The 26,551-nt window shown below is 40.8% G+C and overlaps 1 protein-coding gene across 7 annotated transcripts in view; it reads right to left on the minus strand.

Moving 5' to 3' along the window:
- The window catches only part of NAPB (NSF attachment protein beta), a 54,337-nt gene that overhangs the window by 6,757 nt on the left and 21,029 nt on the right, over positions 1-26,551 (minus strand). For 3 of the 7 annotated variants that reach the window (XR_004969879.1, XM_036321563.1, XM_036321564.1), the window contains exons 3-7: positions 25,774-25,890; positions 23,202-23,248; positions 22,979-23,056; positions 17,778-17,833; positions 17,523-17,607 (exon numbers count right to left, since the gene is read on the minus strand). Coding sequence is in view for 5 of the 7 variants with exons in the window: in XM_036321563.1 (XP_036177456.1) it covers positions 17,523-17,607; positions 17,778-17,833; positions 22,979-23,056; positions 23,202-23,248; positions 25,774-25,890 (383 nt within the window). In the remaining 2 variants the exon portion in view is untranslated. Of the gene's footprint in view, positions 1-17,522; positions 17,608-17,777; positions 17,834-20,174; positions 20,234-20,827; positions 21,002-22,978; positions 23,057-23,201; positions 23,249-25,773; positions 25,891-26,551 lie in introns of all 7 variants that reach the window. The other 4 variants (XM_036321565.1, XM_036321566.1, XM_036321567.1 and 1 more) reach the window with 2 other exon arrangements.

Here is a 26,551-nt window from a genome sequence, read left to right on the forward strand (position 1 = left end):
CCTTTTTATCTGGCTATCACTACATTGTTGTCCATGTCTATGTGTCATACATAATATATTATTTTTTAAAAAGTTTTGGCTTCTTACATTAGGCAAACTGATTATCATCTATTGCCTTTAGAAAATAATTCTGTGTTAGTTTAGCTATGAAATACATTTTTAATCCAATATTATAACTAGAAAATTTTACTAGAAGAAATAATATTTAACACATACAGTGCTAACCACTTAAAAATGAACTCAGAAGACTTTGACCTGTAGGAAGATGGAACAGACATCCTTTCCTCTATTCCTCCTAAGTACGACTAAAAGCCCCAGTCATTTTATATGAAACAGATGTAAAACTGAAAGGCGAAGAGAGAACAGAAGAATGATAGGGACCTTGAGACACAATGGAAAACATGACAGTGAATTTCCTGGGTTTCCTTTTTCTTTCACATATTCCTGACTTTTTATAGAAAAAGCTGGCATAAAAGTCTTTGGATACAAAAAAAAAAAAAAAACAAAACAAAAAACCTAGACAAAAGTTTGCTGTCTCTAGCCAAAGGACTACGGAAGGGGCAGCCTAGCATAGTAAGACAGAAAATGTTTAGACAATAACTGCTCTATTCTAGCAAAATACCACAAGAAAACTGTGGCCTGAGAACCAAGATGGCGGCATAGGTTAACGCCGGAGTTTGCTGCTTTGAACAACTACTTCAAAAGTGAAACCAAAAAACGGAAGGGACATCACCCAGAACCACAGGAACGCTGGCTGAGTGGAAGTCCTACAACTAGGAGGAAAGAGAAACGCATACGGACACTCAGAGGAGGCGCAGTGCTGAAGTCAAATTCTGAGGTGCGGAGTGCGCGGAGCGGGCTGGCGGCGGAGGGCGCGGTTGGCGTTTTCAATCGGGAGGGAGTCGCGGACTCTGAGCTCCAGATCCGGGCGAGTCTCTAGGGACCCAGACTCAAACGGGAGAAGCGGGACTGTCTGGCTTCGGTCAGAGCGAGTGCAGCTTTCTCTCTGAGCTTTGCAGTGGGTGCTGGGACTCAGAGAGGCAGAGCCCCTGGGGACAGGACTGAGAGCCGCCATAACTGCTCTCTCCAGCCCACCCTGTTGATCCTGTGCGACCCGCCCCGCCCAAGCCCTGCACAGAGGCTTTTGCCGGATAGCCTCAGGCAAAGGCTAGATTAGCACCTCCCTAGAGGACAGAAGTTCTCTCACTGCTGACACAGCTGATTCTCATAGCCACCTGGCCTGGAGGTCAAACCCTCCCTGGTATTAGCTACAACAATCAAGATTTAACTATAAGACTGCACACAAAGACCACTAGGGGGTGCACCAAGGAAGCATAACAAAATGCGGAGACAAAGAAACAGGACAAAATTGTCAATGGAAGATATAGAGTTCAGAACCACACTTTTAAGGTCTCTCAAGAACTGTTTAGAAGCCGCCGATAAACTTAATGAGATCTACAAGAAAACTAATAAGACCCTCGATCTTATATTGGGGAATCAACTAGAAATTAAGCATACACGGACTGAAATAACGAATATTATACAGACTCCCGACAGCAGACCAGAGGAGCGCAAGAATCAAGTCAATGATTTGAAATGCGAGGAAGCAAAAAACACCCAACCGGAAAAGCAAAATGAAAAAAGAATCCAAAAATGCGAGCATAGTATAAGGAGCCTGTGGGACAGCTTCAAGACTACCAACATCAGAATTATAGGGGTGCCAGAAGATGAGAGAGAGCAAGATATTGAAAACCTATTTGAAGAAATAATGACAGAAAACTTCCCCCACCTGGTGAAAGAAATGGACTTACAGGTCCAAGAAGCGCGGAGAACCCCAAACAAAAGGAATCCAAAGAGGACCACACCAAGACACATCATCATTAAAATGCCAAGAGCAAAAGATAAAGAGAGAATCTTAAAAACAGCAAGAGAAAGAAACTCAGTTACCTACAAGGGAATACCCATACGACTGTCAGCTGATTTCTCAACAGAAACTTTGCAGGCCAGAAGGGAGTGGCAAGAAATATTCAAAGTGATGAATACCAAGAACCTACAACCAAGATTACTTTATCCAGCAAAGCTATCATTCAGAATTGAAGGTCAGATAAAGAGCTTCACAGATAAGGAAAAGCTAAAGGAGTTCATCACCACCAAACCAGGATTATATGAAATGCTGAAAGGTATCCTTTAAGAAGAGGAAGAGGAAGAGGAAGAAAAAGGTAAAGATACAAATTATGAGCAACAAATATGCATCTATCAACAAGTGAATCTAAGAATCAAGTGAATAAATAATCTGATGAACAGAATGAACTGTTGATTATAATAGAATCAGGGACATAGAAAGGGAATGGACTGACTATTCCTGGGGGGGAAAGGGGTGTGGGAGATGCGGGAAGAGACTGGACAAAAATCGTGCACCTATGGATGAGGACAGTGGGTGGGGAGTGAGGGCGGAGGGTGGGGCGGGAACTGGGAGGAGGGGAGTTATGGGGGGGGGGAAAAGAGGAACAAATGTAATAATCTGAATAAAGATTTAATTAAAAAAAAAAAAAAAAAAAAAAAGAAAACTGTGGCCTTAACCTCACTCACATCATCAAAGGCCAAAGAGAAAATCAAGATGTCCATCCTTTCGAGACTGCAAAGAGGAGCCCAAAATTCCCAAGGTGACTTCAGAGAAGGCCAAGAAGGGAGCAGCCTTCATCCCCGCCAGCTAGTAACGAGCCCACCCTTTTCCCGGGCAGCTGAGGCAGTGCAGCCCACACAGGCAGCCTGGATTCCACCTCTGCCCAGCAGAACCAGGCATGCTCACCTCCCAGCAGGCATGGTTTCAGAAGAAGCCTAGTGGAGGGTTAAGACTTTCACCATCACTGGCAGTAACAAGGACAACCCCACCATGGAGATGGTGGACAGCAAGCAGGCGCTGGAAAGAAATGAGGGCCTGTCCCCAGATGTCAATGGAGGCCAAGTGGGAAACCTCCACCTGGCAGTAAAGGGCAACACACTCTTCCTCAGCCAGGGCAATGCCACAGAAAACCAGCTGGCAGAGAAGGTTTAAGTAACAGGGTTAGGTTAGGGTTAGGGTAAAAATGTGCAGTTTTCAATGGAAACTTACTCGCCATACAAAAAAAGGGAAAGATCTTAAAGCTGAATGAAAAAAGACAACCAACAGATGACAGTTCTTAGATGGCAGAAATGTCAGTATTATATAACAAAGGTTTTGAAAGAGCCCTCATAAAAATGCTTCAAAATAGTAACACAAAAACACTTGAAAGTACAACAAAACAAAAAAACAAAAAACAGAAAGCAAAATCAACATCAACAAAAAACAAAATTCACAACAAATCCCAGAAGACATAAAGAAGAACCAAATGGAAATCTCAGAACCGAAAAACACAAAACCACATAAAAAGGAGATGGGCTCAGCAGCAGAATAAATGGGACAGATGAAAGAATCAACAAATTGATGAAAGAACATTAGAAATTAGTCTCCACAACAGAGAGAAGACAAACTGAAAAACAAAAAACAAACAACAAAAAACAATAAACAAACCATCAGGGACCTACGCGACCATGAAATGAGGTCTAACATTGGGATCCTCTGAGACCTGGAAGGGGAGGAGAAAAAGAGAGCAGCTAAATATATACTATAAGAAATAATGACTAAAAATTTCCCAAATTTGGTAAGAAGCAAGAGCCTACAGATTCAAGAAGTTTAGCGAAACCCAAACAGGATAAAAGCAAAGCTATCTATGCCACACCACATTAACTTCTGAAAACTAAAAGTTAAAGAAAAAAATTTGAAAGCAGCCAGAGAAAAATAGCCTCTTATTTACAGGGGAAAATCAATGTGAATAATAGCCAACTTTTTACCAGAAACCACAATGGCCATAAGTGGCACTTTTTCAAGTACTAAAACAAAACAAAACAAAACATCAACCCAGAATTGTATACCCATGGAAAATATGCTTCAGGAAGGAAAAGAAAATCAAAACATTCCCAGATAAAGGAAAACAGAAATATATGTTGCCAACAGACCTACCCTAAAAGAATGGTAAAAGGATATTCTTTAAGCAGAAAGGAAACAATAAAAGACTGAATCTCAAAACATCAGGAAGGAAGCAAGAACACAGCAAACAAAATGTGGTGAATACAGAATCCCAGCAACAACACAGCACTGGTAACTCTTACTCAGCCAGCTCTGGGCAGTGAACTTCCACTGGACAGAGAGGCCCTGTAGCCTCAGAGGCCAACCCCAGAACACTGCCACCCAGAGGCTGACCCACAAACTGATTCTTTGCTAAACACAAAATAAGGCAGTATGGGAAACAAATGCGGCTTGCTTTAAAATAAGGACTGTGGTTTACAACACAGAGGAACAGTGTATCGCAGGGAAACTCAACACTCTCCTGAATACCTGGCAGGTCTAAGGCGAGCCACACTGAAGAATAGAAGAACCGAAGGACCTTCACTACTGCAATATTTTTTTTTTTCTTTTTTCACCTTTTAACTAAGAAACCAATTTTTTTTCTTTTTTTTTTCTTTTCTTCTTCTTCTTTTTTTTTTCTTCTTTTTTCCATCACCTGATTTTACCCTTTTAATTACTACCTTCTTATTTTTAACCAGTATTATTACTGCTACCATTTTACCATTTTTTTTTAAAGTGCCATTTTATTTTCTCTTTATTTTATTTTGGGATTAGTGTTCTCCATTCTATTTTCATCGTTATATTATTGGTTGTTTCTTTTTTTTTTTTTTTAAATGTATTTTATTGATTTTTTACAGAGAGGAAGGGAGAGGGATAGAGAGTTAGAAACATCGATCAGCTGCCTCCTGCACGCCCCCCACTGGGGATGGAGCCCACAACCAAGGCAGATGCCCTTGACCGGAATCGAACCCGGGACCTTTCAGTCCGCAGGCTGACGCTCTATCCACTGAGCCAAACTGGTTGGGGCAATTATTGGTTGTTTCTAGTTTGCATTCATCTCCAGGGAGCTGTTGCTGGAATTTGTTGGGATTAATGGCTGTTCTATAGGAGTATTCTCCTCATATAAAAAAGTCTCTTCCCCTCTTCCACTTCATTCTCTCTTTTCGCTCTTTTTTTTTCTTTTCCTTTCTTTTCTCGCTTTTACTTTCCCCCCTCCCTTTTCCCAATTTCATTTTTGCACTCCTTTTTTTGGTCCCTAATTTTCTTTTCTTTTTTCTCTTTTCTCTTTTTCTCTTCCTTCTTCCTTATCCCCTAATTCTCTTAATTCAGGTGGTCACCTTTATTTGGGGTTATTAATATCGTGAATATATTTGTGTATAGTGCCTGGTACGTGGTGCCTTGTTGTGTTGTATTTTGTGCCTTTAAATCAACACAGCAGATCCAAGCAACAGCAACCTCCTGAGCACCACACCCTCTGCTGAGGAACAGCAGCTGTATGTGAAACCTCGCCCCACCAGCCAGAAGAGCCACCACAGCTGTGAACAGCACCCACCAGAGGAGTTGCTGCCAACTGAAGAGCAGCTGCTACCGCAACCGCCCGAAGAGCAACCACAGACCAAGGAGTCACTGCCACCAAAGGAGCAGCCACTGAACGACTCAACGTCTAGATATGTCAGTGAGATCAAACATGGGTAGACAAAGAAACCCCCAAAGGAAAGAGAAGGAGGACTCTCCAGAAAAGCAGCTAAGTAATACAGAGGCATGCAACATGACAGAAAAAGAATTCAGAATAAGGGTCCTAGAGTGCATAAACCGGATGGAGGAAAAAATCGACAACCTCAGCAAGAAGCAAGAAGAAACAGATGAAAAAATCGATAACATATGGAAGAAGCTAGAAGAAACAGATGAAAAAATCAACAACTTAAGTAAGACCCAAGAAGAAATGAAGAGTGATATAGCTGCAATGAAAAACTCCATTGAAAGTATCAACAGTAGACTAGGAGAAGCGGAGGACCGAATTAGTGATTTAGAAGACAAGGAAGCAAAACACACCCAAAATGTACTGCAATTGGAGAAAAAAATGAAAAGACAGGAGGAGAGCCTAAGGGAGCTTTGGGACAACATGAAACGAAACAACATACGAATAATAGGGGTACCAGAACAACAGAAGGATGAACAAGGATTAGAAAACCTATTAGAAGAAATAATATCAGAAAACTTCCCTGAGGTGGGGAAGAAAAAAGTCACACAAGCCCAGAGAGTCCCAAACAAGGTGAACCCAAAAAGACCCACACCAAGACACATCATAATTACCATGGCAAATGTTCAGGACAAAGAGAGAATCTTACAGGCTGCAAGAGAGAGACGGAAAGTTACATACAAGGGATCTCCCATTAGATTGTCAAATGATTTCTCAACAGAAACACATCAGGCCAGAAAAGAATGGACGGAAATTTACAAAGTGATGCAAAGCAAAGGACTGAATCCAAGAATACTCTATCCAGCAAGGCTATCATTTAAACTTGAAGGGGAAATAAGAAGCTTCACAGACAAAAAAAGGCTAAGGGAGTTTATCACCACCAAGCCAGCAATGCAAGGAATGCTAAAGGGACTGGTATAAAAATAAGAAATAAAAAGCTCAGAAAGAAAACAGCCACACAAAAACAGAAATGCCTACAAACAAGTACCTTTCAATAATAACTTTAAACGTAAACGGACTAAATGCTCCAAACAAAAGACATCGAGTGGCTGAATGGATAAAAAAACATGACCCATACATCTGCTGTCTACAAGAAACCCACCTCATTAGAAGGGACTCACACAGACTGAAAGTGAAAGGATGGAAAAATATCTTTCAGGCAAATGGAAAGGAAAAGGAAGCTGGGGTAGCAATACTTATATCGGACAAAATAGACCTCAAAGTGAAGGCCATAACAAGAGATAAGGAAGGCCACTTCATAATACTAAAGGGATCAATACAACAAGAAGATATAATCCTGGTAAACATATATGCACCCAATGCAGGAGCACCCAAATTCATAAAAAAACTCCTGGAAGATATCAAAGGAGAGATTGACAACAATACAATCATAGTAGGGGACTTTAATACACCACTGACAGCACTGGATAAGTCCTCTAGACAAATAATCAGCAAAGATACAGCAATCCTAAATGACTCACTAGATCAGATGGACTTAATAGACATCTTCAGAACACTTCACCCGAAAGCCAGGGAATATACATTCTACTCAAATGCTCATAGGACATATTCAAAAATAGACCATATATTGGGTCACAAGCAAAGTATCCCCAAATTCAAGAAGATTGAAATCATAAAAAGCGTCTTCGCAGACCACGATGGCATAATATTAGAAATAAACTACAATAAAAACAACCCAAAATACTCAAACACCTGGAAGCTGAATAGCATGCTATTAAATATTGATTGGGTTACCAATGAAATCAAAGAAGAAATTCGAAACATCCTGGAAACTAATGACAATGAAAACACAACAATCCAAAACCTATGGGACACAATGAAAGCAGTCCTGAGAGGGAAGTTTATAGCTCTACAGGCCTATCTCAAAAAACAAGAAAAAATGGTAGTAAATCATCTAACTCTACAACTCAAAGAATTAGAAAGAGAGCAACAAGAAAACCCCAGAGTGAGCAGAAGGAAGGAGATAATAAAGATTAGAGCAGAAATAAATGACATAGAGACCAAAAAAACAATACAGAAAATCAATGAAACCAAGAGCTGGTTCTTTGAAAGGATAAACAAGATTGACAAACCTCTAGCCAGACTCACCAAGAAGCAAAGAGAGAGGGCCCAAATAAACAAAATCAGAAATGATAGAGGCGAAATAACAACAGACCCCACAGAAATACAAATGATTGTTAAAAAATACTATGGACAGCTCTACTCCAACAAACTAGACAACCTGGAGGAAATGGACAAATTCCTGGAAAAATACAACATTCCAAAACTCAATCAGGAAGAATCTACAAATCTCAACAGGCCAATAACTATGGAAGAAATTGAAGCAGTCATCAAAAAGCTTCCAGCAAACAAAAGCCCAGGACCAGACGGCTTCACAGGGGAGTTTTACCAAACATTCAAGGAAGAACTAAAACCTATCCTCCTCAGACTACTACAAAAAATTCAAGAGGAAGGAACACTTCCAAGCTCATTCTATGAAGCCAGCATCACCCTAATACCAAAACCAGGTAAAGACAACACAATGAAAGAGAATTACAGGCCAATATCCCTCATGAACATAGATGCCAAAATCCTCAACAAAATCTTAGCAAATCGGATCCAACAGTACATCAGAAAGATCATACACCATGACCAAGTAGGATTTATCCCAGGGATGCAAGGATGGTACAATATCCGCAAATCAATAAATGTGATACATCACATAAACAAATTGAAAGAAAAAAACCACATGGTCATATCAATTGATGCAGAAAAAGCATTTGACAAAATTCAACACCCATTTTTGATAAAAGCTCTCAGCAAGGTGGGAGTAGAAGGATCATACCTCAACATAATAAAAGCCATATATGACAGGCCCACAGCCAACATCATACTCAATGGACAAAAACTAACACCATTTCCCCTAAGAACAGGAACAAGACAGGGATGCCCCCTCTCACCACTCCTGTTCAACATAGTACTGGAAGTGTTAGCCATTGCAAATCGGCAAGAAGAAGAAATAAAAGGCATCCAAATTGGAAAAGAGGAAGTAAAACTGTCCTTATTTGCAGACGACATGATATTATACATACAAAACCCTAGAGACTCCATCAAAAAGCTACTGGACTTAATACATGAATTTGGCAATGTAGCAGGATACAAAATTAACCCCAAGAAATCCGAGGCATTTCTATACACCAATAGTGAACTTTCAGAAAGAGAGATTATAAAAACAATCCCGTTTACCATCGCACCAAAAAAATTAAGCTACCTAGGAATAAACTTAACTAAAGAGGTAAAAGACCTCTACTCAGAAAACTACAGGACGTTGAAAAAAGATATAGATGAAGACATAAACAGATGGAAGAACATACCGTGTTCATGGATTGGTAGAATCAACATCATTAAAATGTCCATACTACCCAAAGCAATCTATAATTTCTACGCACTTCCCATTAAAATACCAACGGCATACTTCAGAGATCTAGAACGAACTCTCCAAAAATTCATCTGGAATAAAAAAAGACCTCGAATAGCTGCAGCAATCCTGAAAAAGACCAAAGTAGGTGGGATCTCAATACCAGATATCAAGATGTATTACAAAGCCACTGTTCTCAAAACTGCCTTGTACTGGCACAAGAATAGGCATATAGATCAATGGAATAGAATAGAGAGCCCAGAAATCGGCCTGAACCAATATGCTCAATTAATATTTGACAAAGGAGGCAAGAACATACAATGGAGCCAAGATAGTCTCTTCAATAAATGGTGCTGGGAAAATTGGACAGATATATGCAAGAAAATGAAACTAGACCACCAACTTACACCATACACAAAAATAAACTCAAAATGGATAAAGGACTTAAATGTACGACAGGAAACCATAAAAATTCTAGAAGAATCCAAAGGCAACAAAATCTCAGACATATGCCGAAGCAATTTCTTCACTGATACAGCTCCTAGGGCACTTGAAACGAAAGAGAAAATGAACAAATGGGACTACATCAAAATAAAAAGCTTCTGCACAGCAAAAGAAACCATCAACAAAACAACGAGAAAACCCACTGTGTGGGAAAACATATTTGCCAATGTCATATCTGATAAGGGCCTAATCTCCAAAATTTATAGGGAACTCATACAACTTAACAAAAGGAAGATAAACAATCCAATCAAAAAATGGGCAAAGGACCTAAATAGACACCTTTCAAAAGAGGACATTCAGAAAGCCAAGAGACATATGAAAACATGCTCAAAGTCACTAATCATCCGAGAGATGCAAATCAAAACAACAATGAGGTACCATCTCACACCTGTCAGACTGGCTATCATCAACAAATCAACAAACGACAAGTGCTGGAGAGGATGTGGAGAAAAAGGAACACTTGTGCACTGCTGGTGGGAATGCAGACTGGTGTAGCCACTATGGAAGACAGTATGGAGTTTCCTTAAAAAACTGAAAATGGAACTCCCATTTGACCCTGTGATCCCACTTCTAGGAATATATCCCAAGAAACCAGAAACACCAATCAGAAAGGACATATGCACCCCTATGTTCATAGCAGCACAATTCACCATAGCTAAGATCTGGAAACAGCCTAAGTGCCCATCAGTAGATGAATGGATTAGAAAACTGTGGTACATCTACACGATGGAATACTATGCTGCTCTAAAAAGGAAGGAACTCTTACCATTTGCAACGTCATGGATGGAACTGGAGAGCATTATGCTAAGTGAAATAAGCCAGTCAATGAAGGAAAAATACCACATGATCTCACTCATTCATGGATAATAGAGACCATTATAAACTTTTGAACAATAATAGATACAGAGGCAGAGCTGCCTCAAACAGATTGTCAAACTGCAGCAGGAAGGCCGGGGAGGGTTGCGGGGCAGGAGGTAGGGGGGAAAGAGATCAACTAAAGGACTTGTATGCATGCATAGAAGCATAACCAGTGGACATAAGACATTGGGGGATAGGGGAGGCTAGGGGACTGTCTAGGGCGGGGGGATAAAATGGACACATATGTAATACCCTTTGTAATACTTTAAGCAATAAAAAAAAAAAATGTGGTGAATACAATGAGCTTTTCTTCTCTTGAGTTTTCTAAATTATATTTGATGGTTGAAGCAAAAATTGTGGTTATAAAAGTACATAAAGAAAACATTTAAGACAGTTATATATTGAACAGAGAGTAAAAAGAAAGGTAAGATTTCTATATTTCATTGGAAGTAATAAAATGAAGTCCCCATTAGCCTATGGTAAGTTATACAAATGTAACAGCTAGAGCAATCACTAAAAAAGCCATACTCAAAAACACTACAGCCGAAACCGGTTTGGCTCAGTGGATAGAGCGTCGGCCTGCGGACTGAAGGGTCCCAGGTTCGATTCCGGTTAAGGGCATGTGCCTGGGTTGCGGGCACATTCCCAGTGGGAGATGTTCAGGAGGCAGCTGATCGATGTTTCTCTCTCATTGATGTTTCTAACTCTCTCTCTCTCTCCCTCCCTCTCTGTAAAAAATCAGTAAAATATATATTTAAAAAAAAAACACTACAGGTAAGGCACCCACTAGAAGGCAGGAAAAAAGAAAACAGAGAAATGTAAAACAACATAAATAGGAAACAAATATAAAATGGCAAACGTAAGCCATAATATAACAATCCTATCTAATAAAAGAGAAACATGGTAATTAGCCGTACCTCCGCTACCCTTCCCATTGGCTAATCAGGGCGATATGCAAATTTATTGCCAGCCAAGATGGCGGCCGGCAGCCAGGCAGCTTGAAGCGAACATGAGGCTTGCTTGCTTCAGTGACGGAGGACTCCAACGTTCCCCACCTGCCGCTGCCGGCCTCTGAGCTTGCAGTTTGAAACATTGTTACAAATATAGAATCTAAACAAACTCCAGAAAACTGCTTTCAGCCAGCCGGGATCTCAGAGCTGGAGTTGAAATAGTGTTTCGATTATAGAACCCAAACAAACCAGATACCTGCTTTCAGCAGCAGAGGCCTAAGAGCTGGAGCCAAGCCTCAGAGCTAGAGCTGGAGCCAAGCCTCAGAGCTAAAGCTGGCCCAGAATTTAAAAAAATGAAGAAAAGGAGCGGTTGGGAGCTTCAGTCACCCGCCAGCCTGAAAACAGCCCTCAGCCCCTCACCCAGACTGGCCAGGCACCCCAGTGGGGACCCCCACCCTGAAGGGTGTGTGACCAGCTGCAAACAGCCATCATCCCCTCACCCAGGCTGGCCAGGCACCCAAGCGGGACCCCCACCCTGATCCAGGACATCCTTCAGGGCAAACCAGCCGGCCCCCACCCGTGCACCAGGCTTCTATCCTATATAGTAAAAGGGTAATATGTCTCCCAGCACCGGGATCAGCGGAGCCGCGAGGCCTCCCGGCACCGGGATCAGCGTGACAGGGGGCAGCGCCCAAACCCCGATCGCCCTGCGGCTGTGTGTGTGACAGGGGGCGGGGCCACAACCTCCCTATCCGCCCTGCTCTGTTCGTGACAGGGGAAGGCGCCCCAACCCCCTGATCAACCCTGCTCTGTGCTTGATAGGGGGGAGCTCCCCAATCCCCTGATCGTCCTGTGGCTCTGTGTGTGACGGGGGTGGCGCCGCAACCTCCCCATCGACCCTGCCTTGAGTGTAACAGGGGGCGGTGCCCCAACCCCCCAATCGGCCCTACCCTGAGCGTGACTGAGGGTGGCTTCGCAACCTCCCGATCTGCCCTGCTCTGTGCATGACAGGGGGCAGCGCCCCAAGTCCCCAATCGGCCCTGCTCTGAGCCCGACCAGGGGTTGCACCTAGGGATTGGGCCTGCCCTCTGCCACCCGGGAGCAGGCCTAAGCCAGCAGGTCGTTATCTCCCGAGGGGTCCCAGACTGCGAGAGGGCACAGGCCGGGCTGAGGGACCCCCCCCTCTCCTCCCCCCGAGTGCACAAATTTTTGTGCACTGGGCCGCTAGTTCTATCTAATAGAAGAGTAATATGCAAATTGACCATCACTCCAACACACAACATGGCCACCCCCATGTGGACACAAGATGGCAGTCAGGGGAGGGCAATTGGGGGCGATCAGGCCAGCAGGGGAGGACAGTAGGGAGTGACCAGGCCTGAAAGGGAGGGCAGTTGGGGGTGACCGGGCCGGCAGGGGAAGGCAGTTGGGGCCAACCAGGCCGGCAGGGGAGGGCAGTTGGGGGCGACCAGGCCGGCAAGGGAGAGCAGTTAGGGGTAACCAGGCCGGAAGGGGAGGGCAGTTGGGGGCAATCAGGGCCAGCAGGGGAGCAGTTAGGTGTCGATCAGGCTGGCAGGGGAGTGGTTAGGGGGTGATCAGGCTGGCAAGCAGAAGCAGTTACAGGCAATCAGGCAGGCAGGCAGGCGAGTGGTTGGGAGTCAGCAGTCCTGGATTGTGAGAGGGATCCCAGATTGGAGAGGTTACAGGCTGGGCTGAGGGACAATCCCTGCCCCCGTGCACAAATTCCATGCACCGGGCCTCTAGTAATTATAATAAATGTTCTCAAAATATGCTAATTAGCAAAGTGAATTAAAAAGCATGACCTAACAATAAGCTGTTCATAAGAAACTCACTTCAGCCCTAGCCAGTTTGGCTCAGTGGATATAGTGTCGGACTGCAGATTGAAGGGTCCCAGGTTCGATTCCGGTCAAGGGCATGTACCTTGGTTGCGGGCACATCCCCAGTGGGGAGTGTGCAGGAGGCAGCTGATCGATGTTTCTCTCTCATCGATGTTTCTAACTCTCTATCCCTCTCCCTTCCTCTCTGTAAAAAATCAATAAAATATATTAAAAAAAAAAAGAAACTCACTTCAATTATAATGATATAGGCAGGTCAAAAGAAAAAAGATGCAAAAAGACATATATAAACATTAATCAAAAGAAAGCAGGAAAGGCTGTATTAATATCAAATAAAGTAGACTTCAGAGCAAAGACAATTATACTATACAGGATGGGGCAAAAGTAGATTTACAGTTGTTCATATGGAAAATAATACAATAATTAATAAAGAGTAATACAAGAATAAATTCTGTGTTTTGCATACTCACAACTGTAAACCTACTTTTGCCTCACTCTGTATAATGATAAACGTGTCAACCCACCAAGAAGACATAGCAATCCTAAACATGTATGCAGCAAGCAACAGAGCTGCAAAATATGTGAAGCTAAGACTGACAGAAATGAAAGGAGAGAGACACAAACCCACAATAATAGTTGCAGACTTCAACACTCCAAGCTCATCAATGGATAGATCTAGAAAGGAAAATTAGCAAGTATATAGAACTCAACACCATCAACCAAGGAAATCTAAGTAACATTCCTAGAACATGCCACCCAGGAACAGCAGAACTACAGAACATATGCCAAGAAAGACCATATTCTGGGCTATAAAACCAACCTTGACAAATTTATAAAAATTGAAACCATAGAGTGTTTTCCAGCAACAATGGAATCAAACTAGAATTCAACAACAAAAAGATAACAGGAAAATCTCCAAACACTTAAACTTCCCAACTCATTCTATGAGGCCAGTATTACGTTGCTACCAAAACCAGGCAAACACATCACAAGACAAAAAAAAAATAATTAAAGATCAGTATCCCTTATGAATATAAATGCAAAATCCTCAACAAAATACTAGCAAAATAATTTTGGCAACTTACAAAAAGGATTACATGACTATACAGTTAAGGATTAATTTGTCTAAAGTGAGGTCTGGCCTTTGTCCATGACTCCTGGGTGGTAATTTCTAAATCTTTGGAATGTCCTGCATGATAAGAGTCAACCACATCTACATGACTGAGCCCCAATAAAAACTTCAGACACTACATTCAGTGAGCTTCCCTTCTTGTCCATACTCTACACATACTTACACACATTGTTAGGTGAAGTGCTGTCTGTACAACTCTACAGGGGGAGGACAACAGAAAGTTCCTTACTTGGAACTCTGGACCCTACCCTATGGCAGGCACCTCTTACTTTAGCTGATTTTAATCTGTATCCTTTTTATAATAAAACATAACTTTGAGTATGACAGCTTTCACTGAGTTCTATGAATCCTAGAGATTACTGAACCTAAAGATGTTCTTGGAGTCCCCTAAACGTTGCAATGACTAAGTAAGATTTGTCCCAGGAATATAAGGTTGGTTCAACATATAAAAATCAATGAAATATACTATATTAGTAGACTTAAAGGATAAAAAACACATGATCCTCTCAACAGATGCAGAAAAAGCACTTGACAAAATCCAATACCCTTTGATGATAAAAACAGTTAAAGTAGGAAGAAAAGAGAACTTCCTCAAACTAATAAAGGACATCTATTAAGAAACCCACAGCTATCAATACACTTAATGGTGAAAAGCTGAAAGCTTTCTTCGTAAGATGGGAACAAGGTGAGGATGTGTGCCCTTGCTACTTCTATTTAACATTGTATTGGAAGTTCTAGCCAGGACAAATGAAAGAAAATGAAGTAAAGGGCATTCAGATTGCAGAAGTTATGAAACTATCGCTATTGCAGATGACATGATTTTGTATATAAAAACATCCACAAAACAAAAATTAGAGCTAATGAATAAGTTCAGCAAGGTTGCAGTATATAAAACTAGCATTTAATAATCTGAAAAGGAAATTAGGAAAATAATTCCATTTATAATAGCATCAAAAAGAATAAAATACTTAGGCGTATGTTTAACCAAAGAAGTGCAAGGCTTGCACACAGACGTGAACAAATTAAGGCTCTACATAAATGGAAAGGCACCTTGTGCTCACAGACTGTAAGACTTGATGACATTTTCCAAACTGGCCTATCGATTCAATGCAATCCCCGTCAAATTCTAGCTGGTTTCTTAGCAAAGATTGACAAGCTGATCCTAAAACTCATATGGAAATGCAAGAACTCCAAATAGTCAAAGCAATCTTTAAAGAAGAAGTTGGCCCTGACTGGTGTGGCTCAATGCTTAGAAGTGCACACAGAAGAAAGGTTGCCGGTTTGATTTCCAGTCAAGGGCACATAACTGGGTTGCAGGTTCGTTCCCTGCCATGGCTGGGTGCACATGCAGAGGGCAACTAATCAATGTATCTTTCACATCAATGTTTCTCTCTCTCTTCCCCTTTCTCTCCCTTCCACTATCTCTAAAAATCAATGGAAAAATAATCCTTGGGTGAGGATGGACGGACAGACAAACAAACAAAGTTCCTTGGAAGACTCTCACATTTCCCGACTTCAAAATGTACTACAAAGCTACAGTAATCAAACAGTGTGATATCGGCATAAAGACAGACATACATATCAGTGGATTAAAACAGAGAGCCTAGAAATAAACCTTTGCACATTGTTCAATTTTCAACAGGGTACCAAGACCATTCAATGTCAAAAGGATGGTGTATTGAACAAGTAGTGGGTGGGAACATTGAAAATCTACAGGTAAAAAAGAATGTAGTTGAATCCTTAACTAAGACCATATACAAAACATTAACTCAAAATAGAATGAAGAGCTATAAAACTATAAAACTTTTAAAATAAAACAGGGGGAAAGCTTCATGACCTTGGGTTTGGCAATTTCTTGGATATGACATGAAAAACACAGGCAAAAAAAGAAAAATTTGAGTCAAGGAAAATTTAAAACTTTGTGTATCAAAGAACACTAACAACGGAGTAAAAGGGCAACCCACAGAACAGGAGAAAATATTTGCAATCACTTATCTGATAAGGGATTAATATCCAGAATATATAAAGAACATCTAAAACTCAAAACCAGGAAACAAATAACCTGTTTCAAAAATGGGCAAAGGCCGTTACCGGTTTGGCTCAGTGGATAGAGCGTCGGCCTGCGGACTGAAAGGTCCCAGGTTCGATTCCGGTCAAGGGCATGTACCTTGGTTGCGGGCACATCCCCAGTAGGGGGTGTGCGGGAGGCAGCTGATCAATGTTTCTCTCTCATCGATGTTTCTAACTCTCTATCCCTCTCCCTTCCTCTCTGTAAAAAATCAATAAAATATATTTTAAAAAAAATGGGCAAAGGAATTGAATAGACATTTCTCCAAGGAAGATATATGAATGACCAATAAGCACATAAAAAGATACTCCACATCACTAATCATTAGGGAAATGAAAATCAAAGAAACATTGAGAGACTGCTTCACACTCATTAGGATGGTTCTCAAACAAGCAAACAGAAAACAACAAGGATTGGTGAGGATGTGAAAAACTGGAACCCCTGTACATTGCTGATAGGATGGTGAAATAGTGTGGTAACTGTGGAAAACAATTTGGCAGTTCCTCAAAAAGTTAAAAATAAACTTGACACATATCCCAGCAATCCTAATACTAAGTATATAGCCAAAAGATCTGCAAACATACACGCAACAAAAACTTGAACATAAATGTTCATAGAACATTATTCATAATAGCCCCTAAATAAAAATAACCCAAGTGTCCATCAGTTGATAAATGGATAAGCTGTGGACTATTGCTCAGCTTTGAAAATGAATGAATTAATACATGTTATAGCATAAGTGAACCTTGAAAAAAATTTTACTAAGTGAAAGAAGCCAGTCACAAAAGGCCACACATATTGAACGATTCTATACATATTAAAGGCCTACAATCAGCAGATCCACTTAGACAGACAAGAGATAGTCTTTCCAGGGACTGGAGGAGAACATGGGGCTTCTTTTGGAGATGATAAAAATGTTTTTGAATTAGGAAATGGTGATGGTTACACACCCTTTGTGAATATACTAAACACCACAGACATGGTACTCCTTAAAAGGATGAATTATATAATGTGTGAATTAGTCTTAATAAAAAGGAAAATTAAATTTAAAAGTAAAAAAAAAAAAGATTCAGAGTAAATTCTGCTGGAAGTTGAATAGACAGCAGTAACCTCACCTGCTCATAGATCTCGATGGCTTTCTGGTATTGCTCAAGCTGGGCAGCATATGCTGCCACCTTTAGCAGACACTTGTTAGCTGAACTGAAATCAAGAACCAAAGCAAAGTAAGTAACAGAGAAATAAAGTGACATCCCAGTACACTTTCATTTGGTACAGTACAGTACGTTTCGCTAACAGAGTATAGTAAACATTTATCTTTTATCACACTTGACGAAAATCCATTTAATTATGTTAAGAAAAGTAATACTTGCCTGTTGGATTCTTCTCCTTTGTAATAATCAGCTGATTGTTCATAATGTGCAATAGCCTGAAAACACAAACATATCTTATTCAAACTACTTGTTTAAAGAGTTGCATTTAAAAAACTACACTTGCATGGCTATTTTTTCTTATAGATAAACCTACCCCAATAGTAAACCTTTCACAACTTGGCCTACTTTATTCAGGGAACACAAAAATGCATGCACCTCTCGAAGCCTGGCAGCAGACTGCTCGCTGTCCATCAAAATCTCTTATCCCCCTCCCCCATGGCAAATACCCAGCGATACCACTTCCCTAGCCTGCACTGCAGTTAGAGAAGCCATGAGACCTATTCCTTCCAATAGAATATAAACGAACATGCTGTAAACTACTCCAGGCTTGGTCCATGCATCTGACTCTGCATCCTTCTCCAGGCCTTTTCCCTTCTCATGAGCCAGAATGGCAAGAGCCACGTCTAGAGTGGCAATGGAAGCCTTGAGCTAAAGGTGGCAGAACTTCTGTCAGCCTGGTTCCTAACTAATTACAAAGAGCAGATGGGCTTTAATCCCATGCTCCACCACTGCCAAACCCAGAATAGCTACGCTGGATTGTTGTTTTTGAGATATGTGAAGCCCTATTAAATTTAGATTTAAGGTTTGCTAAAGCAGCACAGATTATCCTCACTAATAACCTACGTGTCATCTAGATTAAAGGTCTTGTTTTCACTCTAAAATATGTGGTGCTGAATTCATAGTCAAGTGGAAAAGAAAGAGTGCAGGCTGGAAAGCTCAAAGCTCTGGTCCTGTGGGGCATAGATTCAGTGAAATCAAGCATATGACAATTCAGAAGGCAAAACATATGCAAGCTCACGCTTTCTCTTGAGAACACCCATGCCTTTCCCCAGGACTCCCTCTTTTCTCCAGAGCAGACTTGGGCCTTTCTGCCAATATCTTGATTAGTTTGGAATGCCCAGGAAAGTTTTTCAATGAATTTATGATTAATCAAAAATAATCTTCTTCGAATTGTCCTCATTCTCAAGTATTCAGCACTAGTCTGCACTGTAATAAATAGGGTAACATAAGAAACATGACCAAATCTTTTTGTAAAGAGGATCAGTTATATAACTTCTTCCTAAGGAGGAAATGTAGCTACTTTCTTCCCAGTTCTTACAGCACCCCAGCACTCAATGAATAGAGTTGGGCTGAACCATATGGAACTATTGTTTTGGAGGTTAAAAAAACAAAAAAGGCCCAATGTCAACAATTTGGTTTAGCCTAATACTTATTAAATAATGATACTGATCAATCAAAATGTTATAACTGTAAACTTCAGGTAGGTTTATTATAATATAAGAAAAATTTTAAATTTAGTTTTTAATAATGCTAATTAAACCAATAATAAAAAATTATGGTTTTCCCAAGTTTTGACAGAGACTGAAGTTGAAAGGAAAGCTTATCTACTGGCTTAGAGAAGTTTCAGAGTAAATAGGTCGGCCACATGTTATTTGTGATGTTCCACCTAGTTTGGAGTTTTAACAAGTAGTGAAACTTATGAAGCATATGCAGAACCTTACACACTAGAAATCAGCCCACTGTAAGTTATAGTCCCAAAGACAATAACATAAAAAGTAGAACAAAGCAACCGATAATAATAGCACACATAGCAATAAATCCAAAAACAACCCAGCTGACTATCCTGTGATTTAAGTGGCATGCCACAGGGATCACACGGCTCCTTGGGAGAGCTGGGCGGTGGCACAGTGCTGCAGAACACATGGGTCCTGAAAGGAAACAAGACTTTCTAGGACTGCACCATCATCATTAAGGCAAATGCAATTTCCAGGGTTCAAGCGTAAGGGTCCACTTTGTACGTAAAATAGCTTTAAATATGGGATTGATTCTTTTAGAACACATACCCCCAGACAGGACCTAACAGGAACCTGACACACTACATGTAATAGTAACAGATAGTACTAAATCATGTCCTCTAGGGAGTTAAGACAGAAATGAGTCATAATTCCTCTGGACCATTTAAAAAGGACCTATTTATTATTTGGTTCCATGTTTTACTTTGTGAAGTCAAAGAAGTAATGTGAGTTTATGAAACTTCACTGTTCACTATCTAAAATCTGTGAATGAATCAGACGACATATAGAGGCTAGTATTAAAAGGAAAGAAATTCATTTGTTAGAAATCAGATATAAAGTACTTGGTGTAACTGATTTTTTCAAACTTAAACTTCGTACACCAACCAAAATCTGATGGACCCACCAGAGACGCGAAGGCAATGTTTCTAAACATAGCAGGTCAAACATCAGAGAACACAATGAGCTAACCCCGTGTGGTTGAGTAATATTCTTAAATTGCTTTTTTAAAAAGAACACAACAATGAAAAAAGATGTCACCTACTGGTCAACTCGCAGAATGGCAGGAACACTGTGGGTAGTGAGTAATGGAAGTTTCAGAAGCTGCGTGGCAAATCATCAAATTTTTTTATAAAGAAAGAAAACAAGAGTGCACCTTAAGTCATTTTATTCACCCTCAATTTTAAGGAAACCCCTGTGGTGAAGTGGTTGCCCGAGCCCAGGTGCCGGAAGCCGGTCCATCCTTGCTGCTTGACACAGTCGCTGCAGGGAAGAAACATCTGCACAGCATATGTTTCAAGGGACCTGGCGTATATGGCATACTGTTCGTAATATGTTTGCTCCCCTTCTTAGCGCTATGTGTTTTAACCAAGGTCACCTCTCCGGGAAAGGTTGTTTCCCCAGGTGGGGATTTTTCCCTGGAGTTAGGGATTAACAGGACTAAGGAAGGGAATCAGTAAAACCCCTTAACTAAGTGCCAGGCGGGTAGTTAATCACCTTAACTACTAACAATCTCACTTAAGCTACATAATTTTTACTTAGGATAATCTCCTTCAGTTACTTCCTTGTAGCTTAACAGAACAATAGAGTAGTGACCTTGGAATGGAGATAACAAACACCCTAACTTTTGGAATAGAATGGATAGGATTAAAATCAAATGGTATAAATACAGATGTAATAGGAGAATAAAAAAAGAACCTCACTATGCTGATCAACTGAACGCTGTCTCCGTGTCATTCCTTCTTCACCGACTCCGTCCACATCTTTGGGAACCCCTGGACCTGCTGGGGCTGGACCCCAACATCCAGGCCCTGGCAGCAGAGATGGCACAAAGCACTTCAGGCTTCTGCCTCCAGAGTGCTCTTCTGACCACTGTGGACAAGGAGTTGATGCAGTGGCTTCAGCTGGCAAGATGATACACAAGTGCTCATCTCCCCAAGACTGAGGCCACCCCGATAAAGACAGGGAGAAGTGCTGAGACTTAGGAATTTTGAGGACAGTGCCTACAGAAATTGCTCACAGGTTGGATGTGGAGAAAGAGAAAAGGCAAGTATGCCCATGGAGGGGGAACATCAGGTGGGAAGGAAGGCCAGGTCAGAATTCAGTTTTACACACGCTTGCCTTGAGACTACAGTAGAGAGGTTGGCAGACATGGGGACATAGGAATCTAAAGCTCAGATAGAGGTCTAGGCTGCAGACAGATCTGCAAGTCCTGGGATACAGACAGTACTTAAGGTTGTGATCCTGAGTGAGTACAGATAGACATACCGAGGGAGCAAGATGGAGAGAAGACAACGACCCAATTCTAGGGTCACACTACAGGGTGAGAAGAAGAAAAGGTACCAGCTAAGGAGTCAGGAAGAGAGCACTCAGTGAGGTGGCCAGAGAACCCGGTGGGAGACGTGTTCCAGAAGCCAAGAAAGAAGTAAAACAAAGGAGAGGAAGAATGACAACTGTTCAGTGCCACAGCAGGCACAGGGAGTGCCACGACCACTGAGATAGGCAACTGGAATCTTTCAGTATGTTTAGTGCTCATTATTCTGAGAGTGATGATCTCCACTACATTTCTCTTTCTGATTCACACCTGTGTCATCCGCAGTACTCAGGAGGACAGCTTTACATAAACACTTGTCTCCAGTCTGAGTTGAGGCAGCCTCTGAAGTGTGGCCAATGTGTTTTCCTCTCACCGGGGTATACTCCAGCCCTGCAGGAGATCCCCTCACTGAGAAGACAGCAGGAGATAGGACAGTGCTGGGCCAGCTTTGCGTATGCTCCACTCGTTCCAGTCTGAGTGAGCATAGGCAGTGGAACCATTGTGAGTCCTAGTTTTTCCATAGCCATAAAGCTGAAATGTGGTAACATTCATGGCATGCTACCAAGGACAATGTTTGGAAAACAGTATTTTCTCAAAAGGTGTTTCCTTCTTCCTCTTTTCTTTTGCTACTAGAGGCATACCTTGTTTTATTGCATTTGCTGATACTGCATTTTCATCAACATCAAAAAATAATCCAACCAGCAAACAGATTAGGACTCACCGAATGCTCAGATGATTTGTTTTTTTAGCAATAAAACCTTTTTATTAATTAATGTATATACACTGTTTTAATAGACATAATGCCACTGCACACTGAACAGGCTACAGTAAATCCTCACTTAATGTTGTCGATAGGTTCTACCACCTAAAGTGAAATGACATAACGTAACCAAATATACCATAGGCCAATTAATATACACAAGAGTTAAGTTCCTACAGTATCTCATCGTTACAATGGAACAACGCTGAACAAACGATGCTATACTAGGATGTGCTATATAGGGTACACATAGCTTTCATATGCACTTGGAAATTCACATGTGTGACTCACTTTATTGTGCTTTTCACTTCATAGTAGTGGTTTGAAACCAAACCCATGATATCTCCAAGGTATGCCTGTACTAGTATAAACCACCACTTAAAAAGCCAGGCTTGAGTGAAGCAGATATGTGGCCACGTTGGTGTTCAGCTACCTTCTTCCCCAGGTTTCAAGGCCTGAAGACAAAGATGTACAAATGCCCACAGTACCTAAGCTTCCTTCCCAGGGTCACAGAAGCCTCAGCAGAAGAGATGAAGATTCTAACATGAATCACATAAGCAGACACAGCAAGTAAATCTTCACTAGCTCTCATCTCAAATACTTACTCCAGGAAAACAGTTCCTCTACTCCTTAGCCACCAAGCCCCTAAAACTTCCACGTGTAGCCATGCATGACTGTCACGCTACTCCATTCAACTCTGCTGGAAGAGGCAAGAGTCCCTGGAGTCAGTTACCTGCTTCACACCAAGGTTATGAGAATGTGACCCATTGCTTACCTTCTCGATGTCTACAAGTTCAGTCTCATAAATCTCAGCAATAGTTATGTGGTGTTTGGCTGCGATTGTAAACCTTCCCTGGGGGGAAACAAAAAACAGAGTTACATTCCTGTTTTACCTATTTTAATGCCAATCAGTTTAGGAACAAGATAAAAAAAAAATACAACTCTAAGCCATTTCAAGGAGTCCACCCCACAGTCACTCAAGCAAGGTAATGTCTTACCATGTCTGTGTAAATGTCGATGGCTGCATTTAAGCAGTTGATAGCCTCTGAAGCGTAGGCATTTAAGAAAAACAATGAAAAATCCATTCAGTCAAAGAGGGTTCAAGTGAGCCTATTTTCCTAGCTGCTACTAGAACATTAAGGAGGTACCACTTGGGGCAGAGGGTGGGCATATTCGTAAATGAGAAACAAACATGAATCATACACAAGTCCAGGCCCCCTCAGCATGCTCTGTCTGCAGCAGCTGCAGTACAACTTAGGGAGCTGGAGCTAGAGTGGTATTGGCTCGGTTACTCTTAACCTACGAGTGAGGACTCCATCCAGGGGAGAGATTGCATTATAAAGCAAACCAATGGGATTGTCATCAACACCCATCATTTACACCTGCTAAAACACAAATGTAATTGTATTTTTCAGTGACATCATGTATATACAGTATATTAATTTTGGAAGAAAGTTCTCTATAAGAAAGACGACTTTAACAGACTACTCTTCATGCAGCCAAAATCAAAGCACTTTGAAATCCCTGTTCAGACAACTCTTAAGTCAACAATTTGTACAATGTTAAAGATACTAACTTTTGGTGGACTAACATACACACAAAAGGAATAAAAAAATCTAGTAAGTGACAGTGTTGATAAAGTATATTATTTTTCCAAAAGTTAGGCTGTGTTCAGAACCAACACCCATCACAAAATGGTGGTGTTTATAATTCTGGCACACGTCTGAAAGCTCCACATTTATTGCTTCTAAAAGAGAGGTGGCAGAGTAAAAAGGCCTAACTAAAAAATCAGAAAGTAGATGAACAAAAGTTAAAAGCAATTTCCTCCTAAACTATGTAAGAAATGTGAATTCACTGTCGCTCCCTTAAAACTACAGGAAAATATAAAGAGAAAAATAAGCTACCTATGATCCCACTCAAACCCACTTTCATGTTTCCAGTGTTTTCTAGGTGCATTTTTATGTGCACAGACTTTATTATGAATTTGAGATCTCAATTCTCAGTTACCACGTAAACATTGACCAGGTCAATAAAGATTCTCTGAAATCAAGGACTATAGTAACTGCATCATATTCTACAATACTGATGTATTATAACTTTATCATTTCATATATATATATATACATATATTGATTGATTGAAATCAATATATATTGATTTTAGAGGGAAAGAGAGAGAGAAACATCAAGATGAGAGAGAATCACTAATTAGCTGCCTCTTGCATGCCCCCTACTAGGTAATGAGCCCACAACCTGGGCATGTGCCCTTGACCAGAATCGAACCTGGGACCCTTTAGTCCATTGGCTAGGGGTACCATTCTTATCTCATTGCTCATCTAGGCTGTGTTCAGTATTTCACTTTTGGAAATCAACCGTGGTCAATCTCTACACAAAAGCTCTTGAAAATATCTTATTTCTGTATGATATAATCATAAAAGTTGGAATTTCTATGTTAAAATGGACTGCTAAGAGAAAAAAGAGAAATTCCACAGCTACCAGTACATGTGTGAGAGGGAAGGAATTAATGCTTTTAATTGTTAAATGTGCACTCCTCTAACTAAAAGAAATATAACATTTGCAAAATTTTACCACTTTAAATATCCAACTTCACTCTTTCCTTAAAACAAATACTTTGAAAAACATTTTAAAAAGTCAGATGAATACTGTGTAAATAAGTTGATTTTTACCAGCGGATACTGCCCTGACAGGGTAGCTCTGTTGGTTAGTGTTGTCCCGATATGCTAAGGTTGCCAGTTCGATCCCCGATCAGGGCACATATAAGAATCAGCCAATGAATATATAAATAAGTGGAACAGCAAATTGATGTTTCTCTCTCTCAAAAAAAACAAACAATAACAAAAAAACCAACATCGGATATTCTAATTTCCCAATAACTGGATCTTAAAACGCGCCAAGTATTTAAGAGTGAGGAAACATGGTGTTTCCTCTAATAAGCAATATACATATTCATAAAATTAGGACATAATAAGTCTTAGATAAAATTAAAGCTAATTTCCAAAAAGTTCTCCAAAATGCAATATAAATGAAGTTTAAGAAAATGCTATTAAGCAACTAAACCACCAGGTTAAATTTAACATATCTTCTCTTCATTAAAGCTGCAAATGATTAAACAATTCTTAAAAGTTACCAAAATCTCTATTATTCTAAAGTACAAAAGTTTATTTTTATCAGCGCTCTAAAGGCCCAGCAGTATAACCTGTGAAAAAGGTCACCAACTTCAGCCCTACCATCCTAGAGCAGCGATTTTCAACCTTTCATCTCATGGTACACATGAACTAATTAGTAAAATTCTGTGGCACACAAAAAAATATAGTATACTTTTTGCTGATCTGACCAAAAAAAAAGGTATAATATTGATTCATTCACACCGGATAGCTATTGTTGCGTTGACTACTGTCATTTTTAAAATTGGACAATTTAAGAGAAAAGAACTCAGTGCCCCTATCTAAATAGTCAGGTACTGCATGGTTTAATAAAAATTACTGTGGTTCACCAGTATGCCACGGCACACAGGTTGAAAATCACTGTCCTAGACAGAGGTGTGTCTTACCGTGAGGGTCTGCCTTTTTGTAAGCATTCCCAGCATCCACAAAGCTGGTGGCAGAATCATGTTTGCTCTGGAGCTGCATATGGAGTTTGGCTGCCTGACAAAATGCATTTCCTGCAGCTGCGGAAGATAAATTATTACAATTAAACAGAGAGGAACAAGTATCCCTACAGAAAAGCCCATGCCCTAAGGGCTAGAAAGTTCCATGCCACTGAAAGAAGTATTCCAGTCAGAAGCACATGGAAATGCAATCAATGCATCTTAGGTATATATAAAAACAGCCAGAATCAAGTCAAACAGTGATAGAAGCCTCTCTCAGCCACAGAAGACCTCCCAAGTGGGCCCTAGGCCAGTGGTCGGCAAACTCATTAGTCAACAGAGTCAATTATGAACAGTACAACGATTGAAATTTCTTTTGAGAGCCAAATATTTTAAACTTAAACTATACAGGTAGGTACATTGTTATTACCTTAATTAGGGTACTCCTAAGGCTTAGGAAGAGCCACACTCAAGGGGCCAAAAAGTCGCATGCGGCTCAGGAACCGCAGTTTGCCGACCACTGCACCTAGGCTATCAGCTTCCATTCAGTAGCGACAGCCTAGTACCAGGCCACTCAATTTTATCCCATAGCTCATACTGAACACTGACTGGCAGACTGAAGCTACTAATGCTTAACGAAAGGTAAAACACTGAGGTCATCTTTCTATCTTACAGTGTCCCCTGGACTTAGTTGTAATTGTTGAAGAAATTGCTAATGAAGGCTTCATGGACAAAGGAAGTT

The sequence above is a fragment of the Myotis myotis genome, unplaced genomic scaffold, assembly GCF_014108235.1.
Source record: "Myotis myotis isolate mMyoMyo1 unplaced genomic scaffold, mMyoMyo1.p scaffold_m19_p_9, whole genome shotgun sequence".
In the NCBI taxonomy this organism is placed as follows: Eukaryota; Metazoa; Chordata; class Mammalia; order Chiroptera; family Vespertilionidae; genus Myotis; species Myotis myotis.